This window comes from Liolophura sinensis, chromosome 1 (assembly GCF_032854445.1).
Source record: "Liolophura sinensis isolate JHLJ2023 chromosome 1, CUHK_Ljap_v2, whole genome shotgun sequence".
Taxonomy (NCBI): Eukaryota; Metazoa; Mollusca; class Polyplacophora; order Chitonida; family Chitonidae; genus Liolophura; species Liolophura sinensis.
In genome coordinates, this window is record NC_088295.1 from 54881221 (window position 1) to 54898884 (window position 17664).

General features: G+C 38.4%; 1 protein-coding gene across 2 annotated transcripts; it reads left to right on the forward strand.

The window, feature by feature from the left end:
- Window positions 1-843: 843 nt before the first annotated feature.
- Window positions 844-13054, forward strand: LOC135481761 (dual specificity protein phosphatase 14-like). 2 transcript variants are annotated; one of them, XM_064761443.1, is made up of 2 exons: window positions 844-1202; window positions 11872-13054. In XM_064761443.1, the coding sequence occupies exon 2, from the start codon at window positions 11937-11939 to the stop codon at window positions 12525-12527; it is 591 nt and encodes a 196-aa protein (XP_064617513.1). In that variant the 5' UTR covers window positions 844-1202; window positions 11872-11936; the 3' UTR covers window positions 12528-13054. The 2 variants fall into 2 exon arrangements, with proteins under 2 accessions (XP_064617513.1, XP_064617514.1); XM_064761444.1 differs by lacking the exon at window positions 844-1202 and adding an exon at window positions 10050-10200.
- Window positions 13055-17664: the final 4610 nt, after the last annotated feature.

Consider the following 17664-nt stretch of genomic DNA (forward strand, 5'->3'; position numbering starts at 1 on the left):
GCCAGTGTCAAATCGGAACTTGAACGTCGTCCATTACGGGCTCAAGTTAATACAGTTAACGGTATATTTGCTTCTGTGATGTAGCTAGAATCCATATCAAAAATGACATAGTTTTGATAGGAATTCTCAGGTTATTTAGAGCAGCTAGACTTGAGTTGGGCATCTGTGACGTAATTCGCTGAGCCGTACCAGACGACCAGGTGAGGATCCCAAATTGTTTTGGTGGATTTAAATTTACTATCACGTTTCTCAGAAGCCCTCCCGTTAATATACTGTTTAAACAAATTACAATCTTTATAATTAGGACCACTAGCTAAATCTGGACACTAATCATTTAAGTCAAAATCTGAAATACAATCTTAAAGCTGTAGAAATCAAAATTTTGTCCACTTCCTCAATATTATAAGATGATAAATGTGCCCAAATTTCAACTTCCAGTACTAAAAACTAAGCATTTTTGAAGAAATTTTAAAGTATGACTTGACCAGTGTGATCTGGTTGTCGAGCTTCCGGGGCCCCAGTAAGCTACCGCATCTTCTGCACATGAATTGACGCCTCCACCTCAACCGCTACCACTTCCAGAACATCTGGCTAGATCCGAGCCTGATGATGTCTATAGCCATACAGTCAAATAAGCTCTAGGTTAACGTTTTAGTGTACGACAAAATAAAAACGAGCGTATAAACGTTAATTAAATTAAATTAAATTTATTTCATTTATTTATTTAATTTACTCCGCTTTAATAATATAAAAGAAATTTCCAACCATTTCGTCGCCTAATGCACAATGGAGCAATTATCTCCCCTTGTCCCTAAGCCGGTGATCGCTCCAAGGGCCACCATATTCGGCTGCGTGCATACTAAGCGAAAGCTCAGTTGTAGGTTGAACAACTCAAACGGTTGGGGGTTAAGTGTGTACAGCTCTTTTATTACAGATGCCTAACCACACACACTACACAACACACTGATTTTCGTTCGGGGACCTGAGAGATTTTAGCGCGGTGCAGTCCGATCATTAGGTCGTTACAGCTGAACAACGCTCCGTGTCAATATTGACAAGATACAACAATCAGCGACTGTCTGCAGCCCGAAGACGTGGGCTGAACATACACTTGGAGCAAGCTGTTGGTGAATGACATATGGGCGATCGCTAGCTACACCAACCCCCAGGCGTTTACAGACAGAGGATCTGAAGTCTTGCGGGTAGGTATCATCTTAAATTTACGGCGGTGAATTTTCAAAATGACCTGCCGTGTCAAAAAAAAAATGTCTCCAGTCAACTTTCAACCAGCGCACGTACATGCTACATGCTCTGACATGTAGACTACATGCAGGCCAACTATCATTCAGACTTGGGCCGTCACTCAGACACACTAGTCAGTGATAAGGATGTCTAATGAATAATTGTAGCCCAGACATTCATTAATTATTTGTAAATGGCAGCCTTACAGTTAATGTTCTCCACACTGAGGTGGCCTGGATTCCTCCTTCAACTTTTGAGTTTGAATCTTGTCCATGCTATCAGCGAATGACAAATGAAAAATCTTTTTAGGACCATAAGAGCAGAATAAAATTAAGCACCAATTAATACTTAAAATGGGAGGCCTCTAGGAGGTGGTTAGCGTGCTAGCACGGTGCATTGACCCAGAAGCCTCACACCATTTCAATCACTGTGAGTTCATGTCCAGCTTCCTCTACAGCCGTACGTGGGAAGGTCTTTCAGCAACCTGCAGATGGTCGTGGGTTTCCACTGGGCTCTGCCCGGTTTCCTCCCAAAATAATGCTGGCCGACGGCATAAGTCAAATATTCTTGACTACGGCATAAAAACACCAATCAAATAAATAAATAAATACTTAAAATGTATATATTATGATTTAATTAATTTTTTTCCCCTAATATTATATATGTAATACATTATAGGCCTACGTATTGTCTGACAAATTAACAGAATGCAAGATATACAATAGTACAATAGTACAGCAGTACACAATATAGAACATAGTAATATTTTTATATTGTGTAATATAGAAATATATGTACTTACATGTACATGTACGCTGATTCCACATAGATGCTTACATGCTTACATGTACAATGCATTTATCCTGCAAGACCCATCAATTCAGGTCAAACCAATATATAGGTGAATCTCTTCAGCCATGTGACCATTGTTGGACCACAAGAAAGGGAGATAACCTACTCAACAGACACATTTGATGTCGTCTGCAGGATTCGAGAATATATCTCTACCCCATGTGACCGTTGTTGTCCAATGAAAAGTGGAGTATTTTGTCTGATGCAGAAAAAAATATACTTACATGTACTTTATCATGTGAAGAATGGGTACTGGTAATTATCAGTTAGTTAACATGTGTATTACGGGACTTCTGGTTTTATTCAATTCGTTTGGTTTTATCATTTCAACATCAGAAATTGCACTGTAAATTTATTATTGTCATTTACATGTATCACTATTAGCTTCTTGATACTTTCTATTTCCTAAAGGTCAGTGTATGTTTAATTTGACATACAGGAATGATGATTGATATATTTTGATCGACAAATACATATGTGGCCAAAAGGGGTTGGTCCAAAAAAAGATGCCCCTGAAGGACCCATAATTTGAGCTAGTTCATATATATGGAGTGCCATGCAGATACATGTCGAAACAAGTTTTACAGAACACCCACAAATAGTGGAATGGTCTCTGCCAGACCTGTTGTCATTGACCCTGCCAGACACCCCGAAGCCTATTATCTTATGACTGTGTGTGTTAATTTAGACAGTGAAGGTACCAGAAAAAAAACACCTTTAATTGAATAATAATGGTTAAATTGTGGAATGGTTCAGAGCCTGCCTGATACTGTCAAGCTCCATTTGAGCTATGACTGACCTGTTTGTTTTGTTACGAGGAATCATAAAGCGCATGTACATTTACACTGTAACATGTACATGACATATTCTCATGCCTGTATATCTGCTTTATTCAGTAGAAAAAGCCTTTGGTTTTTGGTCAAGCTGACAAACTGGCAATGCAGTCCAATAAGCCCAGGATGCCCAGCAGCTAGTATTTATTGCAGGAAAGAGAACTCTTGCATTACACTTCATTATATGCACATGTACAACATACTTTGTTTCTTTGATTTCTCATCATGAGAATCAGCAGTTTTGTATTGGCCAGTTACAGATCAGATTAGAGAATGAATCCAGTTCTTGATGCTGCAGTTTACAGCTTTAAATCAAGAGGTTTGTCAAGAGGTAGCAAGCTAAGGTCCACCCGTAAACCTGACTTATGTTGAATACAGTGTTAAACACTAATGAAGTAAATAAACAAATACATGTACATTTCGGTCCTTGCATGATAAGTCCAGCTTTTCTATAGCACCATTATCATGATATGGCTGAAATATCATAAGTTCGTATCCCCTGGTCGTATAAGTGAAATATTCTTGTGTACAGCGTAAAACACCAATCAAATTACATGCAATACCAAGGTTCATGTGCAGGTATTTTCAAGTATTGCCTGGGTGTACTTTGGTACATTTAGTTCTCTAAATGTATTACCATATAAAATTTGGGTTGAGCTGTGAAATAGGAAGGGGTTAAATGCTCGATATTGTTTTTGTTTTAACCATTATATGAATACAGGGGGCCGCCAAGGCTGAGGTGGTTAGTGTGCCAGTGGAGCTCAATGACCAAGGAGCCTCTCACCGATGCGGTTGCAGTAAGTTCAAGTCAAGCTCATGCTAGCTTCCTCTTCAGCCGCTTGCGGATGGTCATGTGTTTCTTCAGATGCTTCCTGGTTTCCTCCCACCATAATGCTGTCATATAACTGAAATATTCTTGATTACGGCAGAAAACACCAATGAAATAAATATACAAATAAATGAATATATGATTACACTTAATGTTGACTGAACAAGGTATTTGTAGAATCTCCTGCCTTACTCTTTGTGGGTCCCAGGTGAGAGTAAGTGGTTGACAATGCTTTTGTGGCCATATGCGCAGTTAGCTGTGTTCATTTAGAAGCACTTGTTTTCCACCAAAATACATGTAGTTCTCATATTTTACATCACAAATGTTAAAGTTTGTCTGTATCTTGCCAGAAGCCTGTGGTTAATCTAGTCCACCCCGGTTTCCTCCAGCCATAAATAGTAACTGCCATTAAAGTGAAAATTTGTTGAGTATGGCATTAAAAGACAATCAACTGCAAGTAAATGAAACAAATAATGTTGAAGTATGTTCTAGGCTACAGGTAGATTATGCCATGTACAGTGTACGCATGTACATGGTTCCTTTAAGCGGGGTGGGGGTCTTGGAATTGGTACTGAGTGTGGTCGTGGTTGGTGGTTAAGTTGAGGATTCTGTGTTCTGAGAACTGACTAGTCAGAAATCCAATATGCTGAGAAAAGAGTTTTAGCATACATATATGTTTGTTGAGTGAAAAATCAGCTTTTAGTGGGTTACTGTACAAGGTACACCTACTTCTGTATGCCCAGACAGCTACATGGGCGTTGGTTGAAAATTTGCCAACTTTATGATACAAGCTCAACACTGAAGCTGTACAGTTGCAAGTGTAGAGAGCTGAGGGAAGGAAGGCAAAAGTGAACCATACAAGTCATGGAAGTCAGTGAAGTTAATTTTAGCCACTGTTTGACATCCAATACCCAACTCCCAACTCAGTTCAGGTACATGTAAAACCATGTGGCTAAGGTGAAAACACAGATGGAGAAGCTTGGCTGTTACATGTACAGCATGTAATTCAGATTCTTCATTTTTCAACGTGTATAGGGTGAATGTGTCAGTTTATTGTAGAGATCATCCATATTGCTTCTTAAGTTAGATTGGGTGAAATTCTGACTATAAACCCTTGATCACTGCATGTGGAAAGCAATACAGAACTCTTCATTGTACCTGAGACTTTACAAGTATTACACCTAGGTTTAATTCACATGGGTTGATTAATTCAAATTTCATTCACAGTAAAAAAACTGTGTTGCACATAAACTGTGTTGCACATAATAAAGGACAACAATCAGAACATGTACATTTCTCCTGTTTCTTTAAGTACATGTGTATGTATTTCTTTAAAAAGTTTATCATGGTTTAGCTGAAATGCTGGCAGTGTGGCAAACCCTAGTCATTCACTCATTCTTGAAGGAAACTAAAATGACTTGTCCTAGTTTTTGCATCCCCAGCTATGTTCGACCAAATTCTAAGCTTGAAAACACAATACATTACAGTGAACCTTATCATATGTGACATCTATCAGCTGCTGTTCACATTGCCGCATAACTATATACATACATATATATATATGCCATTGTTGATAATATTGCAGCCTGTCTATAGAAAATTGATTTATTGACACTTTGCTTAAAGTTGCATATTGCAAAGAGACAACAATAGCCTAAGGGACAGGTAGAATGTATGATCTTTTACTCCTATCCATGTGACTGATGCAGTTGTCAAGAGCGTCACTTTCATTACCTCTGTAAGTTAATTTAATTATGATGTACTTATCTCGATATTTGTTGATGGTGTCAGCCACTTTGTGCTTTGTCCACACTAAAACGTAAAGTCACTAGTCTTCAAATTATTAGGTTCATCAGAGAAGGGCAGAGAAAGACAAAATTGTCTTGAAAGTTGTATCCCTGAGCCCATAAGCCTGCTTCATATTAACTTTAGTCTGGACTGAAGTGACATTAGATTTTTATTAGAACAAGACTGGTATTAAGATGTAAGCGTGGATTAAGTTTTAATACACTTTAAATAACTTGCCCCAGTTTATGAATATATTTTCCTCTCTAGAATGAAGCCAGGAAAGGGTATATACATACACTGTATTAGTCCATGCGTGGTTTGCCTGGCAGGGTCATTATACATCATGTAAGGAACCTCTGTGGCTAATGGGGTAAGCGTGCCAGCACGACGCCATGAACCAGAAGCCTCCGACTAATGTGGTCGCTGTGAGCTCAAGTCCTGCTCGGGTTGGCTTCCTCTCCCAATCTGCAGATGGTCGTGGGTTTCCCCCGGGCTCTGCCTGGTTTCCTGTCATCATAGCTGCTGTCATAGAAGTAAAATATTCTTGAGTACAATCAAATAAATAATAAAAAATAAATATACTGTACGTCATATACATGTAGCTAATCCCAACCTGGAATGAACGTGCTTGAGCTAGGTAAAATGAGACTTAACAATATAACAAAGAAGTAAAATACTGGTTAAAGGATTAACATTGACAGCTAGGGCTTGTCATGTATGTGAATAATGTAGGTAATTATTGTAAGGAATTGTAACATATACATGAGTTAATTACGAGGAGATAAATTTAACAAAACAATGACCAGTGAAAGTCATCTGGTCATGATACATTACAGGTAGTTATATAAAGTGTGCAGCCTGCATGTAAACATGTGATACAGCATTTTATTAAACTGATTGCATAAGGACGTCATTATCTGTAAAAGTTGATTACAAAACATGATTGATGTACTTGTACCTACATGTATGCCATAGTGATATGTCTGCATAGTGAAGCATATTTTTGTCTGTTGGATAGAAAGGATGCTGGATATTGGCCCACTGAAGACTATGTAGGAAGATCATTCTGATTGCTCCTATCTTTGTAATTCCTCTATCTGTGCGTGGAAGGGCTATTTGTAGATGACTCCTCTTTGATGTCTTCATTATATATTTCTTATACTCATAGCCCAGGTTTACACAAGGAAGATTGGTTCTTTACCAGCCTTTTGGAAAAGTAAAGATATGAGTATGTTGTTTATTACATGGTCTGATCATATGAGAAAAAGAAACTCAATATTCTTGCTAGAATTACATATATATTGGCTAAAATGAGTGAACCAGGTGTCCCAAATTTTAGAAGAAAGTGGGTATGGCATGAATGGAGTATAGAAATGTCTTCATTATCTTTAGGGCAAGATGGAAGTTTGCCATTGCTATTAACTGATGACATCTAACTTTTGAATCCAACTGAAGAAGCCTTGTATGTTGATAGACGCTTACAGCTGCCTCTTTGATAACTACTGCGTTAAACAGACACCAGCACTGTGCAGGTTTACATAGTGGCACTGAGGTGATCAGTAGTTAGTCACTGTTTGTCGAATTTGATTTTGACGTGGTAAATTATATTGTTGGTATCATTTATCAACCCCTTAGCAGAAGTTTTAAATTCGTTAACGACATTTTCTTTCAAAACCTCCCGAAAATATCCAAACATAAGAAATGCATATTATTAGGAGATTTCAATATTGATCTGTTCAAGACATCTGGTCATATCGAAACAAGGGTCTTTTTAGATCAGATGAAAAGTTGTTATTCCCTTCCAAGTATTACTAAATCCACCTGTGCGCGTATAATAAAACGGCTACATCAATTGACAATATATTTACTAACTTTGGTGAGGATCATCTTCTATCAGGACTTCTTCTATCTGATACTGTATCACTGATCAGTTTCCCATTTTTCATATCCATGAAACACAACGAAAATTAAAACTGCCACAACCAAGGGTTACATTTTGGAAAATGACACAAACTAATAAAGAGAAACTCATAGAAGCAATATCTACCATTAACCTTTTCATGACGTTTATGATAGATCCTTTCCTCTTGTTAAACATGAACCACCTGGCATTATAAAACCACGGATAACATATGGACTTTTAATATCGATTTATCAAAAAAATAATCTGTATTGAATGAAACTCCAATCAGTTGATCGTAATATTGCAAATAAATATAAAACTTACCGTAATAAACTTAACAAATTGTTATCTTTATCGAGGAAAACATACTATGAATGCAAATTTAATGACACAAATCAAGATATCAATGGAAAGTTCTTAGTGAACTGATGGATCGAAACAAGAGTAAACCCATACAGTAAAACTTTATTATAGGCAACAAAAATTCAACTGATACTAAATGTATTTCTGGAGCATTTAATTCATATTTCTCTTCAGCAGCCAAGAGTCTTCGTGAAAAAATCCCAGATTCTTCATCTGATCCTATGGACCATATGTAATTTGAAGTCATCCTCGTCCGGCGTCAACGGCATTAAAATGTCAGTCTTGAAACTTGTTGCCATTTCTGTCAGTAAGCCTCTTGCCCATGTTATAATCTTATCTTTCATGTCAGCAACACTTTCATTGTCATTAAAAACAGCTTGAATAACTCCCATATACAAATCTGGCCAAAGTAACAAAGCTGAAAATTACAGACCAATCTCTGTACTACATGTACCGTCAATAAGCAAAATAGCGGAAATAATAGCAGCCAATATGATAACCGAACATGACATACTAATGACATGATTTCAGATAGTCGGTATGGATTTAGAAGCAATTCTACTTTATTTGCACCAAGTGCTCATTGAAACAAACTGATTACTCCAAAGAAAGTAAACAATTTAGTGTCATTACATTTGTGAACCTGTCAAAGCGTTTCACACAGGCCATGATATCCTTTTACAAAAGTTACACTTCCATGGGTTTTGAAGCGCATCTCTTTTCTGGTATCAAAGTTACCTTTCCAACCGAAGTCAATGTGTTCTTTATAATAACTCTTAATCTCTTAATCTCCCATTAAGTATGGTATGACACAGGGCCCTATTCTAGGCCCTATACTATTTCTAATTTGTGTCATTGATACAATTTCTTCTTTTACCATATTAAACTTTGTGCTCTTTGCTGATGATATCAGCTCCCCCTACTCGTCAGGAAACATTGATGAAATCGTGAATACTGTGACACATGAACTTAAAAAAGTCGAAGATTGGTTTTATGCAAATAGTCTTTCAGTAAATATTGGAAAAAAACAAAAGTAATGATTGTTACACCTTGTCGTAAAGCGCTTCCATGGGATCTTCCCAGCATAGCTCTTAATGGTCAACCTTTTGAAGTAGTATCTAATGTCAATATTCTGGAAATTATTTTTAACGATAAACTTTCCTGGCTGCCAGAAATCTAGAAATGTCCAACTTATTCAGCATGTTAAGCACAGTGTGTTAATAATAATAAAAAAACACTCTTTATACTTTACAATTCCATGATATTTCCATATCTATCATATGCTAATTTATTATGGGACAATACATTATCAGCATACTTACAACCGCTTTTCCTTCTCCAAAAACAGGCTATTAGAGTTATTACGTTATCCAGCAGATTAGAGCACACCAATCTGTTATTCAAGGAACAAAAAATTTTCATTTAAATCAGTTTGCTTGTTAGGTCAATGCCCATAAATGTATTCATCACCCTGAAAACTGCCTACCAATTTTAGAAGAATTCCTACACAACAATCTGATATACACAGTTACCTAACTAGAACCCTGAACAATCTTCACAAACCAATCTATAGCACCACATCAACACTCCAGGCATCAAAAATCAAATGTCCGCTAGATCGGAATAAATTATCCTGGTGTTTGAAATCTATGAATTCTACATTACTCTTTAAATTTAAACTGACTGAACATTTACTTGTTAACTAACTGTTTGATTTCTGTGTTTTAGCCTACCTTGTTGTTGCTCATCAGTATTTTTATACGTGTATAATTGCCTGTCACTAGCAATGTTTACTGATTTTGGGATAGAACAAATTCTCTGAAACTTGACTCCCACCAAAAGCTACCATATATACATAAAAGTCAAAACTACCCTGACACACAAGGGATCATGCAAACACATGATACCTGTATACTCCCCCCCCCCAAGCCCCCCCCCCCCCCCGCCCCCTTTACCCCGGCCATTGATCATATGACATGTACATGTAAATAGACTAACAGGTTTTTGGTTTATGACAGGCACAGATCTATAGGTACCTAAGGCCTGTCATAAGATACCCATACTAACTGTAACACAGGGGGCTAATTACTACAGCCTGAAGCTTAGGATGTTGGCTGCCTCCCAACACTGACGCACATAGGCCTGTATTAATAGACATTGCATGTTGTGAACCATGATTGAATCTACCAGGCAAGGTACTGGTAAATTGTCAGTGGTGCTCAGTCTGGCAGGCTGTTGACTTCAAAGCTGTGTGGGTCATGCGGGTGAATTCCTGTAGCACTGAATCAGTGAATCTATACATGGACATCTGAAAACCACACTTGTTGATGTCCATGGAGATTCAGTTTTTTGACAGTTGATGTTCTGTGATTTAGGATTTCTCAAAACAGGTAGCTATGTTTACTATTTTGTGCAGTAGCTGTCATACTGCCTTGCTGACCGTAATAGATCTCCCTCTTTCACTTTACCATAAATAAGCTATCTCAAGAGGAAATAGGAAAGTGGAGATAGACTCTCAGTGGACACAACGAAAATACATGTATAGTCGAAGTTGCTGTCATGTAGGTGGGTTTTTTTTTCTTTTGAGTTCCAAAGGGCTTTAACCTAGATGTGGCTTGGCATGATTTTCATGTGGACTGTCCCCTGTGTCATGTGGACTGTCCCCTGTGTCATGTGGACTGTCCCCTGTGCCATGGGTTCAAGTTTATCTCAATATTACTTGCATATACTAGTGCAGTTCTTACCTACCAGAAGCAGAATTGTGTATTGTAAGTTGATATCACCTTTTTGGATTTCTAGCAAATTTAATAGGTATTTTCGCCATGATAGGAGATCAATGTCATGATCTTGCCTGCAGTGATCTTATAGGTTGTTACACCGTCCTTGACTCATAGATTGATCTGACAGAGTATATCTCTTCCATAAATGCATTCATGAAGTATACTGCTTGTAGGGAACTATAGATGCTGCATTCAATCACAGTATAGCTAGGCTAAGCTATCGAGGATACATTGATAACAGTACGGCAAGCAGGTTGCCATGATCTCGTGCGCACTTGACATGGCTAGCTGCATGCTCAAGAAACCTGATGGCATCAGTCTCTTTACCCTTAGCTTCAGTTGATCTGTCATAATTTAATACATTTACATGTATATCTGACAATTTTGAACAGTTGTTAAAACCTTCTTAAAGTATAATTTATTTATTTGTTTATTTATGTGATTGGTGTTTTACGCTGTACTCAAAAATAATTCAGTTGCACGATGGCTGCCAACATTATGGCGGGAGAAAACCCACAACTATCTGCAGATTGCTAGCAGACCTTCCCGGACAGGAAGCCAGATTGAACTGGACTTAAACTTACAGCAAGTGCATTAGTTGAAAAGCATCATTAAAATTAAACTGGATTTCAGACACATGATCTCCACAAGTCCATCAGTAAAATGTTACTCTTGCCACCGCATATTGACCTTTGACCAATTATTAAAAGTTGCATGCTTGAATCCAGCTCTTACTGTTTTTGCTGAATGTGCAGATTGACATGGTCTTTTTATTCATAAAAGTATTCATATATTTTTCAAGGCAGTATCATTTCTGTGGTTCCAGAAGGTGGATTTTTGGCAATTGGTGTCACTTGTGATACGCTTTTCAGAACATTCATGTATAGACTATTGTTTACAGTATTATTATTATGATGATGAATGTGTTATTATATAATAATAATAATAAGTAAGTGAACCTGAACCAAGTCTACCTGTGGTAGAGGGCATATCATGATATGAAATCTTTGGAAAAAAAAAAAAAACAACCCAGAACGACATTTGGTACTGGTATTAAAATCATGACGATGATGACCAAGACTGGTTGAGAACAATTCTAAAAGAGGAGTAGACTGCCACATACTAGAGTCTATAAATTACACATTGCAATAGGCATGGGAATTCCTGACAACACATGAACAGTTTATATTTCTTTTGTACTGTGTATATCTTTTCAGCACAATATGCAGTGAAAAAACATAAATAAATTCTATTTAAAATTGTCTGATTTCTTTGTGACAGGTCAGTTCAGCTGAAGATTTGGCGCCTGTCTTATCCCAAAGTGATCCTCGTGCACTTGATCCAAGATGTCGTACGGATTGTTTACCCAGATTGCGGAAATCACAGACCACTTGTATCTAAGCAGTGCGGCAGCCATTACCCCAGAACGCATTCGTTCCTTAGGCATCACTCACATTATCAACTGTACCATGGACATTCCCAACTTGAACCTGCCAGAGGTTGAATCTCTTCAGATACACATTGATGACTCGGCCAAAGCCTATCTCAGTGTTTATTTTGAACGCGTTGGAGAGAAGATTCACCAGGTGGCTGGGCGTGGGGGCAAAACACTAGTGCACTGTGTAGCTGGTGTGAGCAGATCTGCCACTCTATGTATAGCCTACCTCATGGCTTACTACGCTATGACTCTGGAAAAGGCCCACGCTCATGTTAAGTCTAGGAGAAGCGTCATTTACCCTAATGTGGGCTTCTGGCGTCAGCTCATAGATTACGAACGTCGTATTTTCGGACGAAACTCGGTAAAAATGGTGACCTCAGGAGTAGGAGCTGTCCCAGATGTTTACAGTGAGCGTGTACGGGGTATGGTCTGGTACCCCACAGCAACCAACCACAGTCCACCTGTATCCTCCAGAGTGTCACGGTACAGGACTTACTGAGCAATGGGGCCAAGTCTAGGCAGCCTGTCACGATTTCATGTAGTATTGTTTAGACGTATTTGCCCAACCTCCTCCACTTCCCCCACCCACCACCAACAGCACCACTAAAAAAAAGCCATGAGAAAAAAACGGGACTTTTTCGTACTGTTCTTGGTGTGACATAAGTCTGACAGGAAAACATGGATTGTGACCAAGAAGCAGTGTACATGTGGGCAGGGTTCTTCTATCATTGTGGTCATGGAGAAGTTATCACGATTAGGAAAACTTGTGCCGATCAAGAGCATCAATACCTCACAGAAATGAAAACCACTTTCGATCCTTACCATGTTGTCATATACATGCAGAGAGAATAAAGTTGTAACCTGTGTTCAAAGGCAACAAGGTTTTATTTGTCTGTTATACTGTAGGGTTGTGAAAGACGGAAACAAAGTATGTTAGCAAAACTCTTTTATGAGCAAAACTTACTTGTTAGGGGTTGTTTGCACATGTACATGTAGGTAAAAAATAGCCAAAAGAATTTTGACAATCTGTGATTTTATTCAACTGTATCCTTGTGGTCTTTAAAGAATACACATCACATGTTGTGAACACGGAGTCTTGGAAAGGGATTTTCCTGACTCTTCTTTTTTTGTGGAACCTTGACAATGGCAGTAGATGCCTGTAACAATTAAACAGATAATTAGCGCAAGTAATACCAAACATGTACAGTTATTATGGTATTTATTTCCATTTAAAAGATGGAAGGTATATCATGGCATACAAAATTCATTCTCAACAACTGGCATATGTAGTGACCACTGTTAAGGATGACATGTGCCTGAAGGATTTTATTTATCAATAAATATCCCTTGTACACGTACTTGTAGCTGGTTTATAAAATGACTGATTCTGAACCAACGAGGTGGATATATAGTTTAAATTTAGCTTGGTTAAGGGCAGTTGATGGCAGAAATTTGGCTTGGTTAAGGGCAGTTGATGGCTGAAATTTAGCTTGGTTAAGGGCAGTTGATGGCTTAGATTTAGCTTGGCTAAGGGCAGTTGACGGCTTAGATTTAGCTTGGTTAAGGGCAGTTGATGGCAGAAATTTGCCTCAGTTAAGGGCAGTTGATGGCTGAAATTTAGCTTGGTTAAGGGCAGTTGATGGCTTAGATTTACCTTGGCTAAGGGCAGTTGACGGCTTAGATTTAGCTTGGCTAAGGGCAGTTGATGGCTTAGATTTAGCTTGGCTAAGGGCAGTTGATGGCTTAGATTTAACTTGGCTAAGGGCAGTTGATGGCTTAAATTTAGCCTGGCAGAGGACAGTTGATGGCTTAAATTTAGCCTGGCAGACGGCAGTTGAACTTGAATTTATCCTGGCAAAGAGCAGTTGATGGCTTAAATTTAGTTTAGTAAAGGGCAGTTGATAGATTAAATTTAGCTTAGTAAAGGGCAGTTGATAGCTTAAATTTAGCTTGGCAAAGGGCAGTTGGTAGCATGAAAAACCTGGTATGATACGTAAAGCAGGGAATCAGCCCCAGTGCAAGAAACTGTATGTGCATCTCAAGAAGCAAAACTGACTATAGCTGTAAGTGACAGCTGCTGGCATACTTGTAAGGCTACTTGTTTTTTCAGTTCTGTTTTACTCCTCTTATAAGGCAGTTAAGTATGTGGCTTAACTCCCAACATGCACTGTTAATGATAGCTAGAGGACCACATGTGCTCTCAAACAGGATTCACTTATGACTTCACAATAGTTACCACACGTCACGTAATGCCATAGCTTAACAATTATCCATGCTAATTCATAATAGCACTTTTTTAACGCAAGACAGCCTGTATATTTGCTCACACAAAAAGTATGTTGCCAAAGAGAAAAGAACCACAAAGATTCGAATCCTTCCTCAAGGTGCAACCTGTTCTCCACAGTGGCTTTGTCAGTTTTCTGTACTATGAGGGATATGTGACAGAATATGGTAGAAATACGGGTTTTAAACTTGCGAAAATATGACAAAACTGCTCATGTTATAAAGTTTTTTTTTTTACACATGAAGCTAAACACTGACAGCACGTAGAAATACATACGTGAAAGTTTCAGTATAGATGTTTTTCTGGTTAATGTTGATCTTCATACTATAAATTAAAGACAATGCCTCGTTTGAACAAAAAAAGATCAAGAGTGTATTGTTGGCAGCTTATTACTAAGAAACCATCTCTTCTATGGCAATATTTTTAAATGGTGTAAAGTTTTATACTTCTGATTTGGAAATTTACAAAATTGTGCTCGGAGTTGAAAATGTGCACTTTCTATCATACCTCTCTGGGTCGTTAAGCCTACCAATGGGCAGTTAATAACTTAAATTTAGCCTGGCAAAGGGCAATTGATGGCTTAAATTTAGCGTGGCAAAGGGCAGTTGATGGCTGAAATTTAGCCTGGCAAAGGGCAGTTGACAGATTAAATTTAGCCTGCCAAAGGGCAGTTGATAGCTTAAATTTAGCCTGGCAAAGGGCAATTGAGGGCATTAATTTAGCATGGCAAAGGGCAATTGATGGCTTAAATTTAGCCTGGCAAAGGGCAATTAATGGCTGAAATTTAGTGTGGCAAAGGGCAGATGAGGGCATTAATTTAGCCTGGCAAAGGGCAATTGATGGCTTAAATTTAGCCTGGCAAAGGGTGATTGATAGCTTAAATTTAGCCTGCCAAAGGGCAGTTGATGGCTTAAATTTAGCCTGGCAAAGGGCAGTTGATGGCTTAAATTTAGCCTGTCAAAGGGCAGTTGATGGCTTAAACTTAGCCTGGCAAAGGGCAATTGATGGCTTAAATTTAGCGTGGCAAAGGGCAGGTAATGGCTGAAATTTAGCGTGGCAAAGGGCAGTTGAGGGCATTAATTTAGCCTGGCAAAGGGCAGTTGATGGCTTAAATTTAGCCTGGCAAAGGGCAATTGATGGCTTAAATTTAGCCTGGCAAAGGGCAATTGATGGCTTAAATTTAGCCTGGCAAAGGGCAGTTGAGGGCATTAATTTAGCTTGGCAACGGGCAATTGATGGCTTAAATTTAGCCTGGCAAAGGGCGATTGATGGCTTAAATTTAGCCTGACAAAGGGCAGTTGATGGCTGAAATTTAGCCTGGCAAAGGGCAGTTGATGGCTTAAATTTAGCCTGTCAAAGGGCAGTTGATGGCTTAAACTTAGCCTGCCAAAGGGCAGTTGATGGCTGAAATTTAGCCTGGCAAAGGGCAGTTGATGGCTTAAATTTAGCCTGCCAAAGGGCAGTCGATGGCTTAAATTTAGCCTGGCAAAGTGCAGTTGATAGCTTAAATTTAGCCTCGTAAAGGGCAAACTGTTTCTTAATATAAAAAATATGCAAAAAGTCTTTACACGATTTATCATCAGTGTTGTAAATAATCACAATTTAGAACCTTCCATAAATGTTAAATGATGGTCTTTGTGAGGTTGCACAATGTTCAATCTCTACAGAAACAGTGGCTTTTGCTGTTAATTAGTTGTTGATCCAGAGGTAACCTAAATTGCAGGACTTATTTTCCACACCGTGTACATAAAAGTATAATGCTGACTCAAGAATGTTTCACTTGTTGGCTGTCATGGTTACGTGTGAAGTAAATCGCATCGACCAAAGTATCGCAAAGACTTTGCTACATAAATAGCCGTAAGATGTCCAGAAAAGTTTACGAATTCTTAATTTTTAATGAAATCTCGATCAGAGGCCTGAAGTGAGACCACCGCATCTCGTGACATTGCATTTTATTCCGTTGGCGCAAGTACGGAGTAATCCAAATGGCCAGCGACGTCACATCGTTACTTTGCAAGTGTCCTGTATAATGTCATATTAGGCAGTTGTCATTTACTACAGAATATTATTGCAGTGGGACAGTCAAATGTACATGTATATAAAATAATTAAGAATACTGATGGTAGTTCAAGGCTTCCAAAAATAATTACTTTGAATAGTAGGACGCTTGGATTTTTACCAGGGGTTCAAACCAAAGTCCTACTGAACACCTGTTCTTTTGAACATTTCATCAGGCCCTCAAGCTTTGTTTTTGCCCAAATTCTGATTATAATATTATGTTACAATTATTTAGGTTATATTTGATTGGTGTTTTACACCGTACTCAAGAATATTTCACTTATTCAATGGCGACCGGCATTAATTAATGACATACGTGTACTTTCTACATTGTGCAGATACTCGAGTAATACACCACCTTACAATGAGTCATACTGGTTTTACGCCAAAAATGTATTTTCTCTCTGAAACGGCAAACAGACTAGGACAAACTTTAATGGGCTTTACACAGAATAGAGCCATGCTGATTGCAAAATCTCAACGTGTTAACTCATTATACCACTGATTTCTTCTGGATGCCTACAGGGCTGGCCCTGACGGTTAATGATCTGGCGGACGGTGAGATTATTCATCCCGTCATCAATCAGGTTATGTGTTTGAAATGAATTCAGCACATTTTGCCTTAACTGTGGCTTTAAGTCAGGAGATTTCTCTACCAATCAAAAATTCTTCAACTAAATAAATGACTGGAAGGTCTATATGGGACCCGAAACTGACACAGTCATTATATACAGGCACCAGATTACCGCACACAACAAAATTATCCCCCAAAAGCTACAACTCTCCCAGTCGGAGCATCAGTGGTTCACACACCTTGGTTACTCCTGACACAGAAGACTTTTTAATGAAATTTCAGATTAATGCAATGAAAAACTAAACAAGCTTGGTGAATGTAAAACCTCATGATGCATAGCTACTCCCTGACAATGTTCCGGCTTTAGTTTGAAGACGCTTACATGCACAGGTATTGTTAATCAGTGAGTGTGGTAGAAATTACTTTATTTGGAACCATATTTGAAGCCTGTGCAAGGAAAAGCCATCACGTTTCCCCATTGTTGTTCTGTCCACCCCAAACCCTCTTCTCCAGACGCCAATAAACTGTTACAGGTCATCAGTTGTATCTTTTGTCCTGATGCTGCTCTTATTATTTCTAGAGTACTAGGGCTACATGTATTCCTACAACGGTAGAGATATGGTTCTTGATTCAAGGAAAGAATTACAGACCACTCAAATCTAATATTTTGGAACAAATTTGTTTATTTTAAGGATCACAAATGAAAGCTTAATCCATCAT